This window comes from Capricornis sumatraensis, chromosome 13, assembly GCF_032405125.1.
Source record: "Capricornis sumatraensis isolate serow.1 chromosome 13, serow.2, whole genome shotgun sequence".
Classification (NCBI taxonomy): domain Eukaryota; kingdom Metazoa; phylum Chordata; class Mammalia; order Artiodactyla; family Bovidae; genus Capricornis; species Capricornis sumatraensis.
This window is the reverse complement of record NC_091081.1, coordinates 19,761,905-19,788,020: the sequence shown is the minus strand read 5'-3', so window position 1 is coordinate 19,788,020 and position 26,116 is coordinate 19,761,905. Positions and strand designations below refer to the sequence as shown.

At 41.4% G+C, this 26,116-nt stretch overlaps 1 protein-coding gene across 1 annotated transcript in view; it reads right to left on the bottom strand.

The window, feature by feature from the left end:
- The window catches only part of FAM184A (family with sequence similarity 184 member A), a 124,290-nt gene that overhangs the window by 60,023 nt on the left and 38,151 nt on the right, over positions 1-26,116 (bottom strand). The window contains exons 2-5 of the mRNA XM_068985415.1: positions 8,560-9,414; positions 7,468-7,603; positions 5,715-5,896; positions 2,057-2,254 (exon numbers count right to left, since the gene is read on the bottom strand). Coding sequence (XP_068841516.1) covers positions 2,057-2,254; positions 5,715-5,896; positions 7,468-7,603; positions 8,560-9,414 — 1,371 coding nt within the window. The remainder of the gene's footprint in view (positions 1-2,056; positions 2,255-5,714; positions 5,897-7,467; positions 7,604-8,559; positions 9,415-26,116) is intronic.

Below are 26,116 nucleotides of genomic sequence, written 5' to 3'. Positions count from 1 at the left end.
GTTTGATATCTGAGACCGAATTCAGGGCTGACTGACTCATCCTAGCTGCATGTGCTTAAGCAAGTATTAACCCCTCTGGGTCTCCACCTCTCTTCAGTAAGATGGGTACAGAAATCAAACCAATAGCAGCCCTGCAAGAACTAAATGAAAAAACAAATGTAAAACACCACTGCAGTGTCAGGTAAACACGGTAAGAAATACTTACACTTATTTATCACCGTATGCTCAGATGCGTCTCGGTTCCTAACACTTTATCTCACTTAATCCTCAGGGATATTACAAGATGGATCTTTTTAGGTTGGTACAAAAGTAACTGTGGATTTGGACCGTAAATTTTAAATCATTATAACTAGGCTCAAACCCATCTTTATTAATCAAAATAGAAACTATTACAATCAACACACTTTTATTGTTTCCAGTAAGAAACAATTTTGTTTATTCCTGTAACATAAAAATCCGTGCTTCAGAATTCAACGAACTATTGGAAAGTATCTTCTGCCTCCTGCTGGTTATGGGAGCATTCTCCCTATAAAAAGTTGTTGAGATGCTTGAAGAAGTGTAGTCAGTTGGTGAGAGGTCAGGGGAATATGGCAGATGAGGCAAAACTTCATAGCCCAATCCATTCAACTTCTGAAGTGTTGGTTGTATGATGTGAGGTTGGGCGTTATTGTGCAGAAGAATTGGGCCCTTTCTGTTGACAGTGCCAACTGTAGGCGTTGCAGTTTTGGGGGCATCTCATTGATTTGTTGAGCGTACTCCTCAGACGTAAGGGCTTGCCAGGATTCAGAAAGCTATGGTGGGACCGATGGGCAGCAGGCCACCGAATAGTGGCTATGACCTTTTTTGGTGCAGGTTTGGCTTTAGCAAGTGCTTTGGAACTTCTCTGTCCAACCTCTGAGCCGGTCGATGCTGGCTGTCATATAAAATCCACTTTCCATCACACGTCACAATCCAATCAAGAAATGGTTCATTGTTGTTGCATAGAATAAGAGAAAACAACACTTCAAAGCAATGATTTCTTTTGGTTTTTGGTCATCTCATGAGGCACCCACTTATGGAGATTTTTCACCTTTCCAATTTGCTTCAAATGCCAAATGATCACAGAATGGTCACCTCTGATTTCTTCGGCAACTTCTTGTTGTATGAAGATCAGCTTCACTAATCCTCTCAGTCGGTCATTGTCCACTTCTGATGGCCTGCCACCGCACTCCTCATCTTCAAGGCTCTCATCTTCTTTGCAAAACTTCCCAAACCACCACTGCACTGTACATTCATCAGAAGTTTCTGGGCCAAATGCGTTGCTGATGTTGCGAGTTGTCCCCGCTGTTTTACGACCCATTTTGAACTCAAGAAAATCACTTGAATTTGCTGTCTAATATCATTTCTATAGTCTAAAATAAATATAAACAGCAAGTAATAAATCATTAACAAAAAACAAAGCAAGAAATGCTCATTACAATGATGTACAATGTAACCGCATTTATTTAAGAATGTGTTCCAATATCAAATAGCAAAGTTCAACAACATAAAACCACCATTACTTCTGCACCAACCTAATAGCTTCATCTTCAAGTGAGCAGCCTCAGGTATAGCCTTTGGGACCCAAGAAAAAGCAGCTAGTAAGCAAAGGACTCAGTGTTAAGGCCCCATCTGTCAGGTACCTTGCTTTTTCTACTATATAATTACTGTCTGTCGTGTATTACAATTAGCAAGCTTATTACTTAATTAAGGGCAATAATAAAACAAAAAACAGATCATTTTCCCAGGGAAGGAAACTGTCTCCAGGAGAATAAGCGCTCCAACTAATGAGGCTTCCTGAGGAGAAACCGATGTTGTTGTCTGATGAAGAGACAGCTCAAGATCAAGGGAGTGTTTCCATGATGGCTATAAAAGTAGAAATGCCTCATATCAATTTAATAAACTACAGCCCCTGTAGGAACTTTTATGTATGTTATTCTTTGAACTGAGATTTTCAGAGTGATTAGGAGATAGCAACTAGGTCATTATAGAAAGTCCACCAATTTATAATACAATGCGAAGCTGAAGTTTTACTCACCAGCTGCAGTTTTTTCTTATCCCTAAGCGCATTGCTGTGGACAGCCTCAATTGCCATGTGGTGCTTCCAAGCTAACTCTTCCAAAGTCTTGGAATGGGCCTCATTCAACTGAGCCACCTCCCCTTCCAGTCTACTTTGCAGGTTTTTTAGCTCCATCTCATAATATTCTTGCTGAGTCTTCTTTGCCTCGTTTACTTTCTAAAATTGAACAGAAATAAAAGGTCAATCTGCTTTTTTCATTACTGCTATTAGTATTTTGAATATCCAGTAAGTAGATAAACTTGGATGAACTGAATGCTACAGGATTAGACCATGGTACCTGAGAATACATCATTGGGTATTCTACAAGGTGGCACAGCCAAAATGAGTAATTTTAAAGACAATGATAAAATACACTATTATTAGGTTAGAATCAAGTGTGAGTCAGCACTTCTGCAGGCTTAAGAGAAAAAAGCTTCCTCCATGTCGAAGTGGTACACAAAATGGCTTACCAATACCCACTCAAATGATATTAGTTGATACAACTGTATCAACAGCCAAGTAAAGGCCTTTTAAGCATTAACAGTCCAACGATGAAAAAAGCCAAAAGACTGTGGCAATGAAATTTTTTAAGTTCTATGAAAGGAGCATACATCACGTGTTGTGAGAGTATACAGGAAAGGAGCTTAACCTGGATGGGGTGGGAGGTGATGTGGGGGGGGTGTGAGAGAGGGAAAGAGGTCAGCAAAGGCATTCCAGAAGGGAACACAGCTGAGCTGATGATAATGACACATTCTCTCATTTAATTCTTACAAGCCCCTCAGGAAGCAAGAGGTGAGAAAATTTCAAATCTAGATCTGATGTCTAAAGCCTGCATTCGTAATCCCGTCCAGCATTCTGAAAGCTGAGAAGCAGCTCACCAGGTGGTGAAGTCGGGGAGCTAGACGGCCATGCAGCTGAGCAGGGTGGCCGAGAACACAGGACTCAAGGCTGGGAGCGGAGAGGGAAGGAGGCTCAGAAGCAGGCAGGGTCAAATGATGACCAGACGTCTTTATGCTAAGGACTCTAGAGTCTCTTCTGATGGGAATCAGAAATCACTCTGATTTAAGTGACTGATATTTAAAAAAAGCTTTTTTAAATTTTTATTCATTGATTTTTAATGATTGTTGTTTAAGCCACCTAGGCTATGCCATTTTGTGATAGCAGCCCCAGCAAACTAAGACAACTTGTGAAGGGGAAGGAGCAGAAAGGAAACAAGGACAGGAAGAACTCTGGGGAATACCTGAAATCAGGGAGCAGGAGGAGAACGAGGAGCCCGTGAGGGAGACGTGAATGACCGGGGGAGGAGGAGAGCTAGGAGAGGCCAGCATCGCAGGGACAAACGCTGGGCCGAGAGCGGTGTGTGCTGCTGAGAAAATGGGTACGGCTTCTGGGTGTGGTGGTGGTGCTCCCCGATGCCTTAGGATCCAGTTCAACAGAGCGGAGGCGGGGTGGGGGGAGCCAGAGAGAAAAGCGGAAATGGAGGTACTGGGTGAAGCCTATTCTTTCAACAAGTTATGGGATGTTATGGAAGAGGAAGGTGGGAAAGTAAAACTTAAAGACAATGACGTTAAAAGGGGTTTGAATTCTCTCAAGGGGCTGCTGCAGAACCCCTCCTTGCTGCTCTGTAAGACTCTTGGCAGACAGACACACCTCCTCTGGGTCACTGATGCCTCCTGGGAGGGCAGAGCCATCCTGCCGTCTGGCCTCTATGGCAGCTGCCATCTACCTGCCTCCTGGCCCAATCTGCAGGTCTCTGGAATTACCCAGGAGGAAATACAAGGTCCTCATGTCACAGAAAGCAACATAACATAGAGGTGGAGACATGGGTTTTGGAGTCTCACAGCCCTGGGTTCAGGTTCCAGCTCTGCCACTTAGACACGTGACCATGGGAACCATGAGTGCATAATGTCTGTAAGCCTTGGTTTTTCCATCTGTGAAATGGGAGTGATAAGGTAGAACCTATGTTACAGGGTTGCTAAAGATGAGATAGTATGCCCCCAAATATTTAGCAATATTCCCAGCCCACTGTAATTATTTTATAGTTGTTAGAAATTATTTTACATCATAAGAGATTGTAATTATTCCCAAGGCCCAATAAAGGGGGAAAGCCCTAGGAAGATTCTTGAATGTAAGGCACTGGACTTTCTTTCCTGTTAAAGCCAGAAGGTATAGATAGAGGAAAGAGAAAGTCCCAGCCTCCTCCTTTCCGGCCTGGGCCAGCCTGGGCCTCAGCCTTTCCCTTCCAGCCTCCCCTACAAGGATGGTGGTATGAGGGGCTCAGGGCTCAGAGCAGTATTCTAGGACTGGATCCCAACCCCTCTTCAGCTCTCCCTGACCTGGGGTCCCCAGAAACCAGAGCCCCTACTTGAATACTCGGATGCAACATTTTAAGGGTCTTTTCATTTCACAGCTCAGACATGAAGTGCCCCTCATCAGAGATCACAGCGTCTCCCTAGAGCACTGTACCAGTCAGGGCCCAGCCAGAGAAGTGGGGAGGGAGGAAGAAGCGGCAGATCTGGCCTAGATGGACGGTTTGGGGAGCTAGCACTGAACGAGTTATTGGAACGGATGAGCTTGTGGAATGAGTTGAGAATGCGAGAGGAACCCCAGGGGAACACAGACGGAGGAGGGAAGCTCCCAGACAAGACTGCAGGGCCAGGGAGACAGGAGGAAAGTGCGAGAGAACCAAAGAGACGCTTGTGAATCAGACATAAGTCAGTGCCACAGGAAGACAAGACCCCCCAAGTCCAGCAACCGGAACGTCACTGGAGGCTGAGGCCGAGTCTGTGGACTGGTAACAAGAGAAGCCAGGCCGGGCAGGGTGTGGAGTGAGCGGGAAGTGAGCAAGGCGAACAGACATTTTTCAGTACGCCTGGTGGTTGAAAGAAGGAGAAAGAGGGTTTCAAGCTCCCACCTGGCATTGCAGATATGTGAAAAACTGGAACACATATTCAAGCAACTACTCTACATAATGACACGTTTTGTTTAATTTAGAAATTCAGTATGTTGGTATATATATTTTCAGGGCATGGTTCTTGTCATCCTTTTCAGTTTTATAGACATTTCCTAGGTGTATACGCAACATGTTTCATGAATAGAAAAGTAAGTATGATTAACTGTAATGTACCTTTCATTTAGGGGCTTCCCAGGTAGTGTGGTGGTAAAAATACCTGCCTGCCAATGCAGGAGACATAAGAGACATGGGTTTGATCCCTGGGCCGGCAAGATCCCCTGGAGGATGGCAAGGCAGCCCACTCCAGTATTCTTGCCTAGAGAATCCCATGGACAGAGGAGCCTGGTGGGCCACAGTTCACATGGTAGCAAAGAATCAGACACGACTGAAGCGACTTCGCATGCACCGATTCAGTTTCTAGCCTGAAATACGGTGAAATGTCCAAAGTTTTTACATTACAAATTGTTATCAAAAATATTTTGAACATATACCCAATATGGGATAATCCAGCTTTATACCTTTTCTCAAAATAAAAATGAAAAATTACTATAGTTAAGAAATAGACTGTTACTATGAAACAGAAGTAAACACTCTAAATCAAATCTGAAAAAGAATAAAACTGGACTTTTCTTCTTTTCCTTTCATGGGTGGTACGAGGGAGAGGGGGTTCCTCCAAGACTCTACCTTCTCCAGTTCCAAAATCTGCTGCTTCTGCTCTTCATCCAGACTCTGAGTTTTGCTTTGCAGAAAAGCTCTTTCTTCTTCAAGCTGAGATAATCTTTCATTGGCCCTTGATTTTTCTGATTCTAGATCTTTAATTGTAACCTCCTGGGTCATTTGAGTTGCTTGAAGCATTCCAATATGACCTAACACCCCAAAAGAAAGCCCCAAATTCAAATCTGTTACCTTGTGGTATAAAATAGTTTATAGTTAATGACCCAATGTACTTAATACCTAAGTAAAACAAATGGTCTGCATGTACAAATAGTTCTCTGGTTTCAATAGAAATATTGACCTTGGGAATACTTATTATTCAAGTACTTATTACAATACGTATTACATCATTGCTGCTGCTCCCTGCACCCAGGACCATTCCAATCATTTCTGAAGATTTCAAGCTATTTTAAGTTGAAGTAGAAACAACTCCTCAGGGTACATATAAAAGTCTTGGGAGTAAAACAAAGTAAGAGAAGATGCACTGAGCAGCACTGTGGCACTAAAATGAGTAACTTATTCTTTTCCAATCTTTTTTTTTTCCAAATTCTAACATAAAAAGGAAGAAATTTGCATGCAGCAAGATGGCAGGCAGCAGTTTGGCTGAAACTAAATTTGTTTTAGACGACAGACCTGATAAAGAACGAAGGCAGAGTAAGAGACAGATAAGAAGAGCAAGGTTATGAAAAACTGAAATAAATGACAACCGCAAAAAAAAAGGTGGGGGGGGGGCAGGGGGAGGATATAAGCAGAGCTGGAGCGGTGAAAAGTGAACCCGAGAAAAATTTCTCAAGGCAAGTGTTAGAACAGAGGCTCTCAAAGTGCCCTGGACCAACAACACAGGCAGCATCTGGGACCACCAGTCAGAAGTGAAGCCCACCCCAGACCTACGCATCAGAAACTCTGGGGTAGGGGCCCAGCACCTGTGGTTGTACGAGCTGTCCAGGTGATTCTCATACACATAAAAATTCAAAAGTTGCTACTTTAGGGGCAAGGTAATTTGGGATTCACTGATGAGTCAATCGATCAGATGACAACCTCATAAAATTTGTTCAGAGGCCTCCCTGGGCTCACCAAAATGTCACTTCAGACTGAGATGGGTCACCCTCCTCCTCTGGGCACGTGAGTCACAGCAGGTGGGGCAGCCCAGCCTCAGTGTATGCAATGAGCCTTATTAATAAACCAAATGAAATGAGGCTGCTATAACTGAAATACAGTTCTACTAATTTAAGCACTTTAAAATATTTATGTTTTTAAAGGACAAAGAAGCCTCTTAGAGTGTTTTTCTTTTAGTGACTGCCTTATTGGCACTAAAACCTATAACTCTTGGGACTTCTCTAACAGTTCAGTGGTTAAGACTTTGTCTTCCAGTTCAGGGGGTACAGGTTCAATCCCTGGTCAGGGAACTATGATCCCACATGCCTCATGGCCAAAAAACCAAAACATACAATATAAATTATACTATAAATTCAATAAATTCAAAAATTCAATAAAGACTTAAAAAATAATAAAAACCTATAAATCTTAACTTTTTATAGAAATACATTTCTAAAAGTTATAATTTGCTTCTCTTATGATTAATCAATAACAGAACCCTTTAACATACTTAGAACCTAAAGAATTTTAAAATGTGAGAAAATAAAAAAGGCTAGTTTTGTCTTGAGTTAACATTTAAGTGTTGGTTTTAGCTGAGGAATACACTAAGAACTGTGGTCGGACATACTAGCTTTGAGGACAAGATCTGAGGCTTGCTGTTGTAAACGTTCTCTGGCTGCTGCCAGCTCACTTTCCAGCTCCTTGTGCCTGCTTAATAAGGCCATTTCTCCGTCCTTGGCATCATCAAGCTGTTTTTGAAGACCCTAAGAAAGATCAAATAGCCATTATCAATACGTAAGAATCATACTAAGCTAAATAATTCATGTACATTTCCAGCAGCAACTATATCCTATTCAAAAGTCAAACTTAACAATACCTAGAGTTTTCTATCTGTATTAGTGACACATATCTTGTGATCTTCATGTTGGCTTTGTAACTCTTTCCAATATATTTAAATGCTCCACAGATATTAAAAACACACCTATGAAATTTTCTATGCCAATAAAACTAAGAGACTTTCCACAGAGACTCTTTGGCTTTTTTTTCTTTCTTTCACAAATTGTTCCGTACCCCTATTTAACTCACGTTTATAAAGCAATGTTAATTTTTTGTTCAGTGTCTGGATATCAAAGAATGTACAGACCATCGTTAGTGAAGGGAAAGGAAAAACACAACGAAAGACCAATATTTTAAACTTCCCAAATCACTGGAAAAATATTAATATATTATTTAAATAAAATCCTCCTGTAAACAATCAACGAGGTTTTAAGCTTGTCTTTTTGGGCCTTTAATATCTGAAACTGTTATACGAAATAACAGCTACAGGGTAATAAAGACTGTGTGTGTTAGTCGCTCAGTCGTGTCTGACTCTTTGCAACCCCATGGACTGCAGCCCACCAGGCTTCACTGTCCATGGAATTCTCTGGGCAAGAATACTGGAGCGGATTAACACTCCCTTCTCCAGGGGAACTTCCCAACCCAGGGAACGAACCCTGGTCTCGTCTCCTGCATCGCAGGCAGATTCTTAACCGTTTGAGCTACAGAGAAGTCATAGTAAAAATAAATAAAGTCCTAATTAAGATTACCCTTCCACTGATTTTCTCACAAAAGTACAAAAAATTTCAAATGGAAAAAAAAAAAAAAAGTGGTCCAATGAAAAAGAAAAAGACAAAACTGGGGGAAAAAAAACCACATGTTGAATGTACTATTCTTTACTCACCTGAACATTGTTCTCCGCTGTGACCAGTGCTATTTGAAGCTTTTGACATTTGTCACGGAGACTTCCGGCTTCATCCTGTACCATCTGTAACTCTGTCTTTAATTTTCCTATGGTTTTTCGCAAAACTGCTTCTTGTCCCTGAAATTCTTTTCTAAGATCTGCTTCCTTTTCTTTGCTAGCCTGGAGGCTTTCTGCTGTAAAAAGCTGTGACCTTTTCAAAGTATCCAGCTCATGTTCATAAAAGGACTGAGCTTTATGCAACTTGCTTTCATAATCCTCAATGAGCTTCTTCCGCTCGAGCCTGAGCTCCTCCAGGGTCTTATTTAAGGCCTCCACCTCCATCCTGTGCAGCTCCTCCGCTTTCTCCTGCCCCTTGTTGACTGAGGCACTGTGATCCTGCTGGCACTTCAGCAGCTCTTGGATCTCCCGTCTGTGAGCGGTTCTCAAATCTTCCAGTGCCAACCGTTTGTCTTTTTCAAACTGTACCTGGAGTTGTCCAAAACTCCGTAGCCTTTCCTCAAATTTCCTTCTGATCTCCTCAACCTCTCTAGACATGGTGACTATGCGCTGGACGTGCTGGGCTTCTGCACAAAGCTGCATGTCCTCCACTCTGTGCTTGTAAGCCTCAAATTCTGTCAAAGCCTGCTGCTTCGTTTTAATGTGATCTTCTAAGGACGCTTCTAAAACTTGAATCTTTCTCCTGAGGTCTGACTCCTCGGCGACTCGGCTTTTATACTGCAATATTTTTTCTCTTGTTTCTGCAAGAATTTGCTGGATTTCTTCTTCATGAGCATCCTTGAGGGCTTGAATTGCAGATTCGTGCTCATCATTTTTAGTGTTCAAAGCATATATTACCTGCATGGTTTTAAAGAGAAAGGAAGAAGAATCCAGTAAACCATATTATTTTCTAACTGTTCATTCATTCATTTGGGTCGATATTTTTTTCTGTGTACATAATATTAGCTATGATAAATATTAAATACTAAAACTTCATGTATTGTTTTTGTACTCACAGATTTACTTGGCAAATTTACTTAGCCCAATCTTAAACTCTGTATTTGAAGACTTTTTAATCAGAATTTTAAAGCATTCAAAATTAAGGATTTATTTTTTCCTAGAAATGATCAGTGAGGATGAAAGTGACAAAGAAGGCTACCTGGTCTATGAGAATGGAGTTTTCCTATGGCCCCATCCATCTTGGGTAACCCCACATGGCATGGCTCATAGTTTCATTAAGTTACACAAAGCTGTGATCCACCTGATCATTTTGGTTAGTTTTCTGTGACTGTGGTTTTCATTCTGTCTGCACTCAGATGGATAAGGATAAGGGGCTTGTGCAAGCTTCCTGATGGGAGGGGCTGGCTCTGGGGAAAACTGGGTCTTGCTCTGGTGGGCAAGGCCATACTCACTAAATCTTTAACCCAATTTTCTGCTGATGGGTGGGGCTTTGTTCCCTCCCAGTAATTTGACTTGAGGCCAAACTATGGTAGGGGTAATGGCCTCTACCCCTATGACCTCTTCCAAAAGGATTTATACCAGCACACCGAGCCTTCCAGGATTGCTGCTGTCAGTGTCAAGCCTGGCGGGCTGCAATCCATGGGGTCACAAAGAGTCGGACACGACTGAGTGACTAAGTACAGTGCATGAGGGGAAGCTTTAGGTCTTCCCAAAGGTCTCTTTCAACTGCTTAAAGTCTGGTATATTTTAAATGTAGAAATTTCCTTTTCTAATTCCCTTATGCTCTGTTTTTAACTCTGATCCTTTTCACTTCAAAATTCAGTTGGCACTTTTGTGTTCACCTATCAATGCCGTGGTTTTATTCACTGCCTAATTTTCCTTCTGCTTCCAAGCAAGCCAAATTCCTAGAGCCAGAGTGTTCTGAGTACAGGTCTTTCTTTACATTTTCATCCTTGGGTTTTAATGATTCCATTGAGATTTCCTCACCTAATTCCAATGACAACATGTTCCCTTTATAGTAACACTCACACTCTTTATGTTCCTTGATGTCTTTCATTACAGCACTGTGGTCCAACAGATATAGCCACAGCTGTTACTTAAGACTTATTAGAAATGTGCCTACTTTTTTATGAAGTAAAAAGACACAAACATAAAAACTACACACTCCAACAATCCAGAAGCTAAATATCAGTGTCCCGGAACTTTGTTCATTTTAATGTGATCTTACTCTGGATTTAGAAATGAAACCCAGCACCAAATACGTTTGCAATTATGCAGGGGTTTCCCTGGTGGCTCAGATGGTAAAAAATATGCCTGCAATGCAGGAGACCCAGGTTCAGTCCCTGGGTTGGGAAGATCCTCTGGAGAAGGGAATGGCAACCCACTCCAGTATCCTTGCCCGGAGAATTCCACGGACAGAGGAGCCTGGCGGACTACAGTCCATAGGGTTGCAAAGAGTTAGACACGACTGAGACACTAACACACATAAGGATAAAATACATACCAAGTTTCAAAGCTTAATACAAAATAAGAATGTAAAATTATGGTGCAGAAGTGGCCCTTTTTGTAAAGAACTTGTTTATGCAGCCTGAGGCAACTGAGAGCACCTGGCTCTCCACAGCTCCTGGGACTTTCAGATCCTGCTGCTAAATCTAGGCTGGCACCTGCCAGGCCTGCAGCCACACTGGCAAAAGGAAGAATTCACCCTGGAGTTCCCCCACTGCAAGGACTTCACTGTCTCTGTACAGGGCTCTGTCTTGGACACTCAGTCCCCTGACCATACTTCACTAGGTCCGCTGTATCTATTTTCTTACAGCATGAATGACATGCAATCATACCAAAGGAAAGCAGATTGAGAGATGGCCACTACCCTTTGTCCTACAAGGACCACAGGAAGCTATGTGCACAGAAGGGAAATAAAAGCTTATTCACAGTGTCTCTCTTTTTTGAATAAACCTAATTCCAAATTCCAAGTTATGTTCCTGATGAGCTAACACAGATCCCCATGGAAGACTCCTTTCATTTACACATTTAATCATAAAGGTAGCCTACAACCAAGAGAGCTGGGTGGTTTCCTATTCCCTTCCCTCAAGGTGATACCTGTCTACCACACAGATGCAAAAAAGACTGGAGGGGGCACTATGGAAAAAGACACCAACTGGCCAGAGAGAAGTCCATCTGCCAGAGGGCCTAAATCAGAGCTGGTCTAGGTCACAGGCTGCAGACCATCCCAGGGCATGCCTGCACGCATTCCCTCTTCATCTTACTAAGCAAGTGGAAGAAAAGAGATCATCCAAAGAGGTGCCATTCCCCAAGAAAACAAGTCACACTGTCATCACTATGCTCCAGGAAACGATCTTGAAAAGGACCAGACTAAGGAATATAAGGAATACATAAGGAATCTGATATAACTGGGGATTAAAAGGGAGAGGGCAGCAATATGTGAGCTTCCCCTTGTCAACTATTTATTGGAATACCCTTCTCTTTTTTTTTCTAATTTAATTTGCCTTTGGTCTTTGAGAGTCAGCTCAAGTTCTAACCTCTTTTAATAAGTCTTCCAAGACCACGCACATCCATGGGATTCTCTTTTTTTTCTTTATACCCAGTGTCACCATTTCCTTACCACCACTCGTTCCTGACACTTGGTAAATGTTAGATGGGTTAGATTTGGGGGTCCCTGACCAGAAGGCTGGACAGCTGGGTAACAATGTTAGAGAGCCCAGAAAAGTAGCTGAAAATTACAAAAGCTCAGGAGCACATAAAAATGTGGAAAAAAAAAGGTGAAATTAAAGAGGATAGAGGTTACGAATTAAAGCATTAAATTAAAACAGAATTTAAGAAAAGTAAACAAAACATCTGATAAGTAATAGGGAAATATTATGGTGAGGCTTTCTACTTCATTTTATAGTCTAACCCAGGGATCAGCAAACTAGAGCCTGCAATCCAGGTATGGCTGCTGCTTGTCTGTTGTAAACAAAGTTTTATTGGAGCAAAGCTATGCCCATTCCGTCATGCATGCCTACAGCTGCTTTCCCGCTGTAACAGTAGAGTTGAGCAGATGTGGAAAAGACCTTATTACCAACTCTTCTTCTAAACTATACATAGCTACCTTACCAGTCAAAACGGGCAGCCAAACAAAAAATTTTTTTAATGATTTTGCACTAGCTTTGTTTACTCTCTACTAAACAGTCCAGGCTTTGTACCATACATAGAGAATACCAATTATGTGCTTCTGAAAATATATTATACAAAATAAATATAGTATCATACTGAAGATACAAGATATATCTGTATCTTCCAGGAAGAGCAATGTTAAAATAAATTTCTAAAAATTTAAAAATGAACAATAAAAAGATGCCAAGTACAGTAACAGTTAACAGTGTCAACAATAACAGTTGTACTTATGCCAAGAACAGTTAGCAATGCTCTCATAAATAATTTAAAATATACTACTATTTAATTATATTATTTTTAAATGAGTTAAGTACCTTAACTATACAGAGTGTTTTCCAACTGCTCACTTTTCTACACAATTACATTTACTAGGTAACTATTTATTAGTATGTTTCTCTGACTAAATACTATTTCTCAGATAAAGGTAATATAGACGGTTCCATGTTCTTTGAACACATAGAAGATATATGACTTAAAGTAACAGAATGGACTCAAACTGAAATTTTGACCCTAGGTAAAATAATTTCTCCAAGCTTCAAGTTTCTCAGTTAAATGCAGATCATACTTATTCTACCAGTGACATTGTCATAAGGCCAACTTATCATTGACATTTTAAAATGATGTCATATAAAGCTGTTTTTAAAAAATATAAAGCACTATAAGATATGGAGGCTTCCTTACTAGTTATATCATTTATTTTTTGGAGAGAACGAGACCAATTTTAAAAGAAACTATAGTAAGTGATCATAATCATCCATAAAATTGGCTATCATTTTCCACATAGGAAAAGGAAATTCTCTAATGTCTCTTTTCATAAACTATTTTAAAAGACATTAAGAGCCATTTTCAATTTTTCTGGAACTATGAACATTCATGGAATGGGACAGTACAATCATTTCCGCAATTTCATGCAATTTCACAGTTCCATTTTATGGCAATAATGCATAATTTAACCATATATCACATGATGAATAAGCAATTTTGAGTAATTTTATTTTTTCTATGAAGATTTTCAGATAATCTTGCCTGCAGATAAAATGAGAACAATTCTACATCCTATTTTTTTAAATGCTACGCCAGCTCTGAAGCTCAGTCATGTCCGACTCTTTGTGACCCCATGGACTGCAGCACGCAAGGCTTCCCTGTCTATCACCGACTCCCGAAGCTTACTCAAACTCTCTCCCACTGAGCTGGTGATGCCATCTAACCATGTCATCGTCTTCCTCGTCCCCTTCTCCTCCTGCCTTCAATCCTTCCCAGCATTAGGGTCTTTTCAAATGAGTCATTTCTTTGCATCAGGTGGCCAGAGTACTGGAGTTTCAGCTTCAGCATCAGTCGTTCCAATGAATATTTAGGACTGATTTTCTTTAGGATTGACTGGTTGGATCTCCATGCAGTCCAAGGGACTCTCAAGAGCCTTCTCCAGCACCACAGTTCAAAAGCATCAATTCTTCAGGCTCAGCTTTCTTTATGGTCCAACTCTCATATCACTACATGACTACTGGAAAAACCATAGCTTTGACGAGATGGACCTTTGTTGGCAAAGTCATGTCTCTGCTTTTTAATATGCTTTCTAGGTTGGTCATAACTTTTCTTCCAAGGAGTAAGCATCTTTTAATTTCATGGCGGCAATCACCATCTGCAGTGATTTTGGAGCCCAAAAGAATAAAATCTGACAGTGTTTCCACTGTTTCCCCATCTATTTCCCATGAAGTGAGGGGACCAGATGCCATGATCTTAGTTTTCTGAATGTTGAGTTTTAAACCAACTTTTCATGCTACTTATTGGCTAGTTTTCTGTGAGTATGGTTTCAGTGCGTTTGCCCTCTGATGCCCTGTTGCAACACCTACCATCTTACTTGGGTTTCTCTTATGTTGGGCGTGGGGTATCTCTTCACAGCTGCTCCAGCAAAGCACAGCGGCTGCTCCTTACCTTGGACGAGGGGTATTTCCTTACCGCCGCCCCTTCCTGACCTTCAACATGGGATGGCTCCTCTAGGCCCTCCTGCGTCTGCGCAGCCACCGCCATGCCTGTCGAGAGGTCTGAAGAGCGTGGTCCACGGGAGAAGGGAATGGCAAGCCACTTCAGTATTCTTGCCTTGAGAACCCCATGAGCAGTAGGAAAAGGCAAAATGATAGGATACCAAAAGAGGAACTCCCCAGGTCAGTAGGTGCCCAATATGCTACTGGAGATCAGTGGAGAAATAACTCCAGAAAGAATGAAGGGATGGAGCCAAAGCAAAAACAATACCCAGTTGTGGATGTGACTGGTGATAGAAGCAAGGTCCGATGCTGTAAAGAGCAATATTGCATAGGAACCTGGAATGTCAGGTCCATGAATCAAGGCAAATTGGAAGTGGTCAAACAAGAGATGGCAAGGGTGAACGTCGACATTCTAGGAATCAGCAAACTAAAATGGACTGGAATGGGTGAATTTAACTTAGATGACCATTATATCTACTACTGCGGGCAGGAATCCCTCAGAAGAAATGGAATAGGCATCATGGTCAACAAAAGAGTCTGAAATGCAGTACTTGGATCCAATTTCAAAAACGACAGAATGATCTCTGTTCGTCTCCAAGGCAAACCATTCAATATCACAGTTATCCAAGTCTATGCCCCAGTCAGTAATGCTGAAGAAACTGAAGTTGAACGGTTTTATGAAGACCTACAAGACCCTTTAGAACTAACACCCAGAAAAGATGTCCTTTTCATTATAGGGGACTGGAATGCAAAAGTAGGAAGTCAGGAAACACCTGGAGTAACAGGCAAATTTGGCCTGATAGACAGAGTGCCTGATGAACTATGGAATGAGGTTCGTGACATTGTACAGGAGACAGGGATCAAGACCATCCCCATGGAAAAGAAATGCAAAAAAGCAAAATGGCTGTCTGGGAGGCCTTACAAATAGCTGTGAAAAGAAGAGAGGCAAAAAGCAAGGGAGAAAAGGAAAGATATAAGCAAATGAATGCAGAGTTCCAAAGAATAGCAACAAGAGATAAGAAAGCCTTCTTCAGCGATCAATGCAAAGAAATAGAGGAAAAGAACAGAATGGGAAAGACTAGAGATCTCTTCAAGAAAATTAGAGATACCAAGGGAATATTTCATGCAAAGATAGGCTCAATAAAGGACAGAAATGGTCTGGACCTAACAGAAGATATTAAGAAGAGGTGGCAAGAATACACAGAAGAACTGTACGAAAAAGATCTTCACGACCAAGATAATCACAATGGTGTGATCACTAATCTAGAGCCAGCCATCCTGGAATGTGAAGTCAAGTGGGCCTTAGAAAGCATCACTACGAACAAAGCTAGTGGAGGTGATGGAATTCCAGTGGAGCTGTTTCAAATCCTGAAAGATGATGCTGTGAAAGTGCTGCACTCAATATGCCAGCCAATTTGGTAAACTCAGCAGTGGCCACAGGACTGGAAAAGGTCAGTTTTCATTCCAATCCCAAAGAAAGGCAATGCCAAAGAATGCTCAAACTACCGCACAATTGCACTCATCTCACATGCTAGTAAGTAATGCTCAAAATTCTCCAAGCTAGGCTTCAGCAATACGTGAACCGTGAACTCCCTGATGTTCAAGCTGGTTTTCGAAAAAGCAGAGGAACCAGAATCAAATTGCCAACATCTGCTGGATCATGGAAAAAGGAAGAGAGTTCCAGAAAAACATCTATTTCTGCTTTATTGACTATGCCAAAGCCTTTGACTGTGTGGATCACAATAAACTGTGGAAAATTCTGAAAGAGATGGGAATACCAGACCATCTGACCTGCTTCTTGAGAAATCTGTATGCAGGTCAGGAAGCAACAGTTAGAACTGGACATGGAACAACAGACTGGTTCCAAATAGGGAAAGGAGTACGTCAAGGCTGTATATTGTCACCCTGCGTATTTAACTTATATGCAGAGTACATCATGAGAAACGCTGGACTGGAAGAAACACAAGCTGGAATCAAGACTGCCAGGAGAAATATCAATAAGCTCAGATATGCAGATGACACCACCCTTATGGCAGAAAGTGAAGAGGAACTAAAAAGCCTCTTGATGAAAGTGAAAGAGGAGAGTGAAAAAGTTGGCTTAAAGCTCAACATTCAGAAAACGAAGATCATGGCATCTGGTCCCATCACTTCATGGAAAATAGATGGGGTAACAGTGGAAACAGTGGCTGACTTTATTTTTGTGGGCTCCAAAATCACTGCAGATGGTGACTGCAGCCATGAAATTAAAAGACGCTTACTCCTGGAAGAAAAGTTATGACCAACCTAGATAGCATATTCAAAAGCAGAGACATTACTTTGCCGACTAAGGTCCATCTAGTCAAGGCTATGGTTTTTCCTGTGGTCATGTATGGATGTGAGAGTTGGACTGTGAAGAAGGCTAAGCACGGAAGAATTGATGCTTTTGAACTGTGGTGTTGGAGAAGACTCTTGAGAGTCCCTTGGACTGCAAGGAGATCCAACCAGTCCATTCTGAAGGAGATCAGCCCTGGGATTTCTTTGGAAGGGATGATGCTAAAGCTGAAGCTCCAGTACTTTTGCCACCTCATGTGAAGTGTTGCCTCATTGGAAAAGACTCTGATGCTGGGAGGGATTGGGGGCAGGAAGAGAAGGGGACGACAGAGGATGAGATGGCTGGATGGCATCATAGACTCTATGGACGTGAGTCTGAGTGAACTCCGGGAGCTGGTGATGGACAGGGAGGCCTGGCGTGCTGCGATTCATGGCGTCGCAAAGAGTCGGACACGACTGAGTGACTGAACTGAACTGAGGTTTCATGCTACTTAGGTAAAAACGAATCTCTAGTTAGGTAAAATGATACTTAGGTAAAAACAAATTGTGTCTGAACAGTTCTCACTGCTGACTGCTAGGAATTGAACTGTGTCTCGCTCCAACCCCACAAAAGCCATGTGGTGAAATCCCTCGCCCCCAGCATGATGTTACATGGAGATAACGGGAGGTAATGAAACGCAGATGAGGTCATGAGGATGGGGTCCTCACGGTGGGACTCAGAGCCTTTATAAGAGACACAAGAACACCTGCTTCCTTGCTCTGACTCTGCTACATGAGGACACAGCAAGAAGGTCTACGGTATCTTGTTACGGTTGATGGAGAAAATACATTGGCAATATAAACATGTTCTCATTAACAGCTAACTCACTAGTAATAAAGTATGTTCACTGGAAAGTATATTACCTTAAAATATTTTAGGTGAACCTCAATTGCTGCATATTATAAAACAGGTTTAACACTGCTAAGGTGAGGGAATCACTGAATAAAGGATGATACATTCACACAATGTAATACAGGAAACCACTGAAGAGCACATCTCATGTAGGAGGATATTTCAAAGAAAAAGCTTTGAGCAGAAGCAAATGCACGTGTTACTATATACAGTTAGAGCCAATCTTATACAGAGAAAAAAATGAGTGTGCATGTGTGCAGAGACATAGTTCAACTATTTTTAAAGATTGGTGTATGGATTTATTTATTTTTGGCCACGCTGGTGTTTGCTGCTGTGTGGTGCTTTCTCTAGCTGCTGAGAGCAGGGGGTGGTGGGCTACTCTCCAGCTGTGGTTCTTGGGTTTCTCATTGTGGGTGGCTTCTCTTGTTGCAGAGTACAGGCTCGAGGGCGTGGGGGCTTCAGTAGTTGCGGTGCATGGGCTCAGTAGTTGTGCTTCAGGGGCTTAGTTGCTTGGTGGCATGTGGGATCATCCAGAAACAGGGATCAAACCCATATCCCCTGTGGGCAGATCCTCAACCACTGGGCCACCCGGGAATCCCCAGATACATATTTAAAACAGTTCTAAAGAGGTGGGACAAACTGGAGCCTATTATACAGAGTGAAGTAAGTCAGAAAGAAAAACACCAATACAGTATACTAATGCATATATATGGTATTTAGAAAGATGGTAACGATAACTCTATATGCGAGACAGCAAAAGAGACACAGATGTATAGAACAGTCTTTTGGACTCTGTGGGAGAAGGCGAGGGTGGGATGATTTGAGAGAATAGCATTGAAACATGTATATTATCATATGTGAAATAGATCGCCAGTCCAGGTTCGATGCATGAGACAGGGTGCTCAGGGCTGGTGCACAGGGATGACCCTGAGGGATGGGATGGGGGGGGATCAGGATGGGGAACACATGTACACCTGTGGTGGATTCATGTCAATGTGTGGCAAAAACCACCACAATACTGTAAAGTAATTAGCCTCCAATTAAAATAATTTAAAATAAAATAAAATGTTAAAAAAATAAAAAATAAATGTAAGTAAATTAACCAAATTTTAACTGAGGATATTAAGCATGACTAAACCTTCTGTAATGAATGTATTTTACTATGATAATCAGAAAACAAACCATTTAAACAGATTAACAGTGCTAAAAGAATGAATCAATACTCGAAATGCCTTAGCTGTAGATAAACATAACAATGAAAACGAAAACAGAAAATTAAAGGAACGTTAATTACCAACAGATACCCTTCAAATTTCCTTAAAAATTACTAACATAAAACTGATTTATAAAAATTATCCTTAAAATTTTCCAAGAATATTGAACATGAATCCTTACAGCAATACTTATAAAAAAAAAAAAACATATTTTGAGGAAAATGTAAAAAACTCAATTACCTAAAGTTTAACAGCTCATTAGCAAATCTTTAATGGTCAATTCCTACTTTATTCATTCTTCCCTTCAACAAAAATTTCCTGCATCCCTGCTACACGCCAAGACCTGTAACTGGCACAGAAAGCACAGCGGTGGACTGGATACATACGTGCAGTGTCTACTCTCCTGCAGCTTAGTGGAGACTGACCTTAAAGAAATATTAACCCAATGAGTCAAAGTGAACTTTTGTTAAGTGTTACAAAGGAGAAATAAAAAATGGGTCTTTGCTGGGGTGCCAGACAGGGTGGCAATGTATGAGTTTTCCCTTATTCTGAGTAAAACGCTTACCTTATATTAACCAGAATCTTTAAAAAAAATTTTTATTGATGTACAGTTGATTTACAATGTTGTGTTAATTTCTGCTGTATAGCAAAGTGATTCAGTTACACACACACACACTTAAGTGTCTGTTGTGTGTGTGTATTCTTTTTCATATTCTTTTCCATTATGGCTTGTCACAGAACATTTAACCAGAATCTTAGTCAAAACGTTAAGAACATTTTTGCCAGAACTTCTTTTAGTCTAAATGTTAAGGGGAAAGCTATAGCGATAGAAGGGTCGCAAAGAGTCGGACACGACTGAGTGACAAACACACACACACATAGAGACAGAACAGGGTGAAGGGGCCTGAAAGCGACAGGCACATCGGTGGGTAAGCACAGGGCTCCACGAAGAGAAAGGCAGGCGCTGGCATTAGCAGGGTTAGACACTGCCCACACGGCAGAGACACTCATGGTTGCGGAGCTGGACGAGATCCAGAGGGAGAAACTACTGAGAAAGAACGAAGGGGACAAGGGCTGGGTCTTGGGTGGGGTTCAGAGGGAGGCTGAGGACACGCAGACAGAGACAGCCTCCTGAGAGACAGGCTAGAGTGGAGGCCGGGCATCACAGTTCTAGCTGCAAGGGAGGGGCAAGGGATCTGGTCAAAGGCTGCAAAAATATTAAGAAAAAGGAAGACCTGAAGCCCCTGCATTCAGAATGTGTATCTCAGAAGTAATCTTTGAGACAGCACATTTGGTAGAGTGGTCAGGGCGGAGCAAGTGGACAAGTGGAGAAAGTGGGTGAGTGGACAGTGAGTGAATGGAGCCAGTTTAGCTGGGAGAGGGAAAAAATAAAAACCTCCAAGAAGTAGTTGATAAAAGAAAGGAAATACAGACGGACAACTAGAATGATGGATGTGGAGGGAGCAGAGTCCAGTCAAGGGACAGGTTCTTTTTTGTTTTTTAAAGAAGAACTGAAAATGTAACCTAGTGAAGTGAAGAGAAGTCGCTCAGTCGTGTCCGACTCTTTGCGACCCCATGGACTGTAGCCTACCAGGCTCCTCTGTCCATGGGATTTTCCAGGCAATAGTACTGGAGTGGATTGCCATTTCCTTCTCCAGGGGATCTTCCCAACCCAGGGATCAAACCCGGGTCTCCTGCACTGTAGACAGACGCTTTACCGTCTGAGCCACCAGGAAGTCCAAATGTAACCTAGGGAAGGGCTAATTACTGCACCAAAGTCATGGAGAAAGTTTGAGGCAAGGGTTTCCTGACATAGGTGGAGAGACTGGCATTGATTGAAAAATAGGGAAAATGTCCTTCCAAGAGAGCAAGGGTAAAGACTGGGATCTGAGCTGGAATGGGAAGATGGGCAACTCCTGTCTGATGGCTGCATACTCCTCCATAATAGACAGATGAGATCCTGTTTCTAGAACGCAGAAGCCATCAGCAGCTTTTCTCCACTGACCGTAAATGATGCTCCTAACCTTGGTAAGCAGCTCATTCCATCTTCCCAGTATGTCTGCCTCAGGACAAAGTCAACCTCACAAGGACCATGAGCAGACCCCTGTCATCACTGCTTCTCCAGGTAACGTTTTTCCTTTCTTCTTGCTTATTCAGAAATTCTGGGTATTTGTTCACTTTCCTTTTCTGATCAATGCCAGAGTCACACAGACCAACAGAAGGAGAGAGAGGAGGGGAGAAAGAGAGACAGAGAGAGCAAGAGAAAGGGAGGGAGCTCACCCTCAGAGTATATAAGCACTACACGAGGCACAAGAGACCTTACAAAGTAAAAAGGAGACAAAAATCTCAGATTCTCCTTTCCGAGAAAAGCTGCTGATGGCGTCTGCACTCTAGGAACAGGTTCTCATCTAAATATTTTTAAATGTCTGATACAATTAACCTATGACAAAGAATATATAATGGGGGAAAGAGCGCCTCCTCAATAAACAGTGTTGGGAAAACCAGACAACTACATGCCAAAGAATCAAACCAGGCCACTTTTTCACACCATACACGAAAATAAAATCAAAATGTACTGAGGACTTAAATGTAAGATCTGAAACCATAAAACTCCTAGAATAAAATGTAGGCAGTGTGCTTCCTGAGAGCAGTTTTAGTAGTATTTTTTTGGCTATGTCTCTTCAGGAAAGGGAAATAAAAGTGAAAATAAACAGTTGGTACTACATCAAACTAAAAAGCTTTTGCACAGTGACGGATACTCAACCAAAAAAAAAAAAAGAAAAAAAAAAAGCAGACTACTGAATGGGAAAGATATTTTCAAACAATAAATCTGATAAGGAGTTAATATCCAAAATGTACAGATAGCTCATACAACTCAACATCAAACAGATAACCCGATTAAAACCGGGCAGAAGATCTGAATAGACACTCTTCCAAAGAAGACACAGATGGCCATGAAAAGATGCTCAACATCACTAATCATCAGGATATGCAAATAAAAACCACAATGAGTTATCACCTCACATCTGTCAGAATGGCTATTATCAAAAGACAACAAGTAAGAAGGACTGAGGAGAGTGTGGAGAAAAAGGAACCCATGAGCACTACTGGTGGGAATGTAATCTGAGGCAGTCACTACACCCAATGCACAGTGAAAACTTTATGAAGGCTCCTCAAGGATTTAAAAACTGAACTACCATGCAATGCAACAATTTTACTTCTGAGTATTTTTCCAGAAAAAAAAAAACAACACTAATTCAGAAAGATATAAGGACCCTTATGTTCACTGCAGCTTTGCTTCCAACAGCCAAGTTATGGAAGCAACCTAAATACCCATCAACAGATGAATGGTAAAGAAGATGTGATATACATACATACTGCCTACACACACACTATGGAGTGTTAGCTATAAAAAATGAAATCTTTAAAACAATTTTATTTTATATTGGAGTAAATCCCTTATGATTATACAGTAGAAGTGAGAAATAGATTTAAGGGCCTAGATCTGATAGAGTGCCTGATGAACTATGGAATGAGGTTTGGGACATTGTACAGGAGATAGGGATCAAGACCATCCCCATGGAAAAGAAATGCAAAAAAGCAAAATGGCTGTCTGGGAAGGCCTTACAAATAGCTGTGAAAAGAAGTCAAAAGCAAAGGAGAAAAGGAAAGATATAAGCAACTGAATGCAGAGTTCCAAAAAATAGCAAGAAGAGATAAGAAAGCCTTCCTCAGTGACCAATGCAAAGAAACAGAGGAAAAGAACAGAATGGGAAAGACTCGAGATCTCTTCAAGAAAATTAGAGATACCAAGGGAACATTTCATGCAAAGATAGGCTCGATAAAGGACAGAAATGGTCTGGACCTAACAGAAGCAGAAGATATTAAGAGGTAGCAATACACAGAAGAACTGTACAAAAAAGAACTTCACGACCCAGATAATCACAATGGTGTGATCACTCATCTAGAGACAGACATCCTGGAATGTGAAGTCAAGTGGGCCTTAGAAAGCATCACTACGAACAAAGCTAGTGGAGGTGATGGAATTCCAGTTGAGTATATTTCAAATCCTAAAAGATGATGCTGTGAAAGTGCTGCACTCAATATGCCAGCAAATTTGGAAAACTCAGCAGTGGCCACAGGACTGGAAAAGGTCAGTTTTCATTCCCAAAGAAAGGCAATGCCAAAGAATGGCCAGACTACCGCACAATTGCACTCATCTCACATGCTAGTAAAGTAATGCTCAAAATTCTCCAAGCCAGGCTTCAACAATACATGAACCATAAACTTCCAGATGTTCAAGCTGGTTTTCGAAAAGGCAGAAGAACCAGAGATCAAATTGCCAACATCCGCTGGATCATGGAAAAAGGAAGAGAGTTCCAGAAAAACATCTATTTCTGCTTTACTGACTATGCCAAAGCCTTTGACTGTGTGGATCACAAGAAACTGTGGAAAATTCTGAGATGGGAATACCAGACCACCTGACCTGCCTCTTGAGATATCTGTATGCAGGTCCGGAAGCAACATTTGGAACTGCACATGGAACCACAAACTGGTTCCAAATAGGAAAAGGAGTGAGTCAAGGCTGTATATTGTCACCCTGCTTATTTAACTTATATGCAGAGCACATCATGAGAAACGCTGGGCTGGAAGAAGCACAAGCTGGAATCAAGATTGCCGCGAGAAATATCAATAACCTCAGATATGCAAATGACACCACCCTTATGGCAGAAAGAGAAGAGAAACTAAAAAGTGAAAGAGAGTGAAAAAGTTGGCTTAAAGCTCAACATTCAGAAAACGAAGATCATGGCATCTGGTCCCATCACTTCATGGCAAATAGATGGGGAAACAGTGGAAACAGTGTCAGACTTTATTTTTGGGGGCTCCAATATCACTGCAGATGGTGACTGCAGCCATGAAATTAAAAGACGCTTACTCCTTGGAAGGAAAGTTATGACCAATCTAGAGAGCACATTAAAAAGTAGAGACATTACTTTGCCAACTAAGGTCCGTCTAGTCAAGGCTATGGTTTTTCCAGTGGTCATGTATGGATGTGAGAGTTGGACTGTGAAGAAAGCTGAGTGCCGAAGAATTGATGCTTTTGAACTGTGGTGTTGGAGAAGACTCTTGAGAGTCACTTAGACTGCAAGGAGATCCAACCAGTCCATTCTAAAGGAGATCAGTCCTGGGTGTTCATTGGAGGGACTGATGCTAAAGCTGAAACTCCAATATTTTGGCCACCTCATGCTAAGAGTTGACTCACTGGAAAAGACTCTGATGCTGAGAGGATTGGGGGCAGGAGGAGAAGGGGATGACAGAGGATGAGATGGCTGGATGGCATCACCGACTCGATGGACATGAGTTTGGGTGGACTCCGGGAGTTGGTGATGGACAGGGAGGCCTGATTTGCTGCAATTCATGAGGTCACAAAAAGTCAGACATGACTGAGCAACTGAACTGAAACTGAACTGATAGTTGATTTACAATGATGTGTTAGTTATAAGTGTACAGCAAAGTGATTCATTTATATGTTTCTATCCCTTTTCAAATTCTTTTCTCATTTAGGTTATTACAGAATATTGAGCTGAGTTCCTTGTGCTATACAAGAGCTCCTTGTTGGTCATCTGTTTTAAATATAGCAGTGTGTACATGTCAGTCCCAAACTGCCAATCTATCCCTCTCACCCTCGTAATCGTAAGTTCCTTCTCTATGTTTGCATTTCTCTTTTGTAAATAAGTTATTTAAAGCTTACTTACAAAATGAAATCTTGCCATTGAGACAACATGGATGGACATAAAAGGATATCATACTAAGTAAATTAGTCAGAAAAAGAGAAAAACCATTATAATTTCAATTATATGTAGAATCTAGAAAAACAAAACACTGAACAAATAACAAGATAGCAGTAGACTCTCATAGAGAACCTAGTGATTGGCAGAGGGGAGATGACGGGGAAAGGAGTGAAACAGGTGAGGGAGATCAAGCGGGTTAACTTCCAGTTACAAAATAAACGAGTCATGGGTATGAAATGTACAGCATGGGGAATATAGAAAATAATACTGAAATAACTTTGTATTATGTGAGCTAGTAATAGAACCACGATGTTGTGTACCTGGAACTAATGCACTGTTGTAGGTCAGTTCTGCTGCTGCTGCTGCTAAGTCGCTTCAGTCGTGTCCGACTCTGTGCGACCCCATAGACGGGGGCCCACTGTCTCTGGGATTCTCCAGGCAAGAACACTGGAGTGGGTTGCCATTTCCCTTGCCAATGCACGAAAGTGAAAAGCGAAAGTGAAGTAGCTCAGTCATGCCCAACTCTTAGTGACCCCATGGACTGCAGCCTACCAGGCTCCTCCATCCATAGGATTTTCCAGGCATACACTTCAATTCAAAGAAAAGAGATCTTATACACTTTGAACAAAGGAAGAATACATTCCCATAATTCTGTTTTTATTATTAAACTCTCAGATATAATTACCAAAAGGTTACTTCGTCCTTAAGATTCCAAAGTTAAATATCAAAAAGAGTTTCTCAAACTTCTCAAAAACAGTGGGTTATTGACCTCGGCCCCGTAGAGTCTGTTCTAGAGCAAAGACAGAGCCCGGACAGCGTTGTATCTCAGTTCACACTCAGCAGAACTCTCAGACCAGCCGTATAAGTAAATGTTTCACAAATTATTAAACATTACTGATGACCTCTAAGCAGCTTATTTAGAGAATCTAATGTTTCTATAGAATGGATCACTGCTTGGTGTCTGAATATTATTAACATCCTTAAAGGCATGTCAATAAAATGTGTTTAAATGTGTTTTAGAGATGATGAAACTGCACAAATCCATCCACATTTTCTTATTCTATTGAAGATCAATAATAGCATATATTTATGCTACCTAGATTATAGGATTAATCACTGCAATGTAGGAAAATGAATTGAGCCCAAGAACTAGTCTCAAGCAGCTTCATGCTAGAAAATGAGGTGGACAAAAAGAAACAAATCAAATGAGAAGGTCTCAAATGACCAACCATTCAT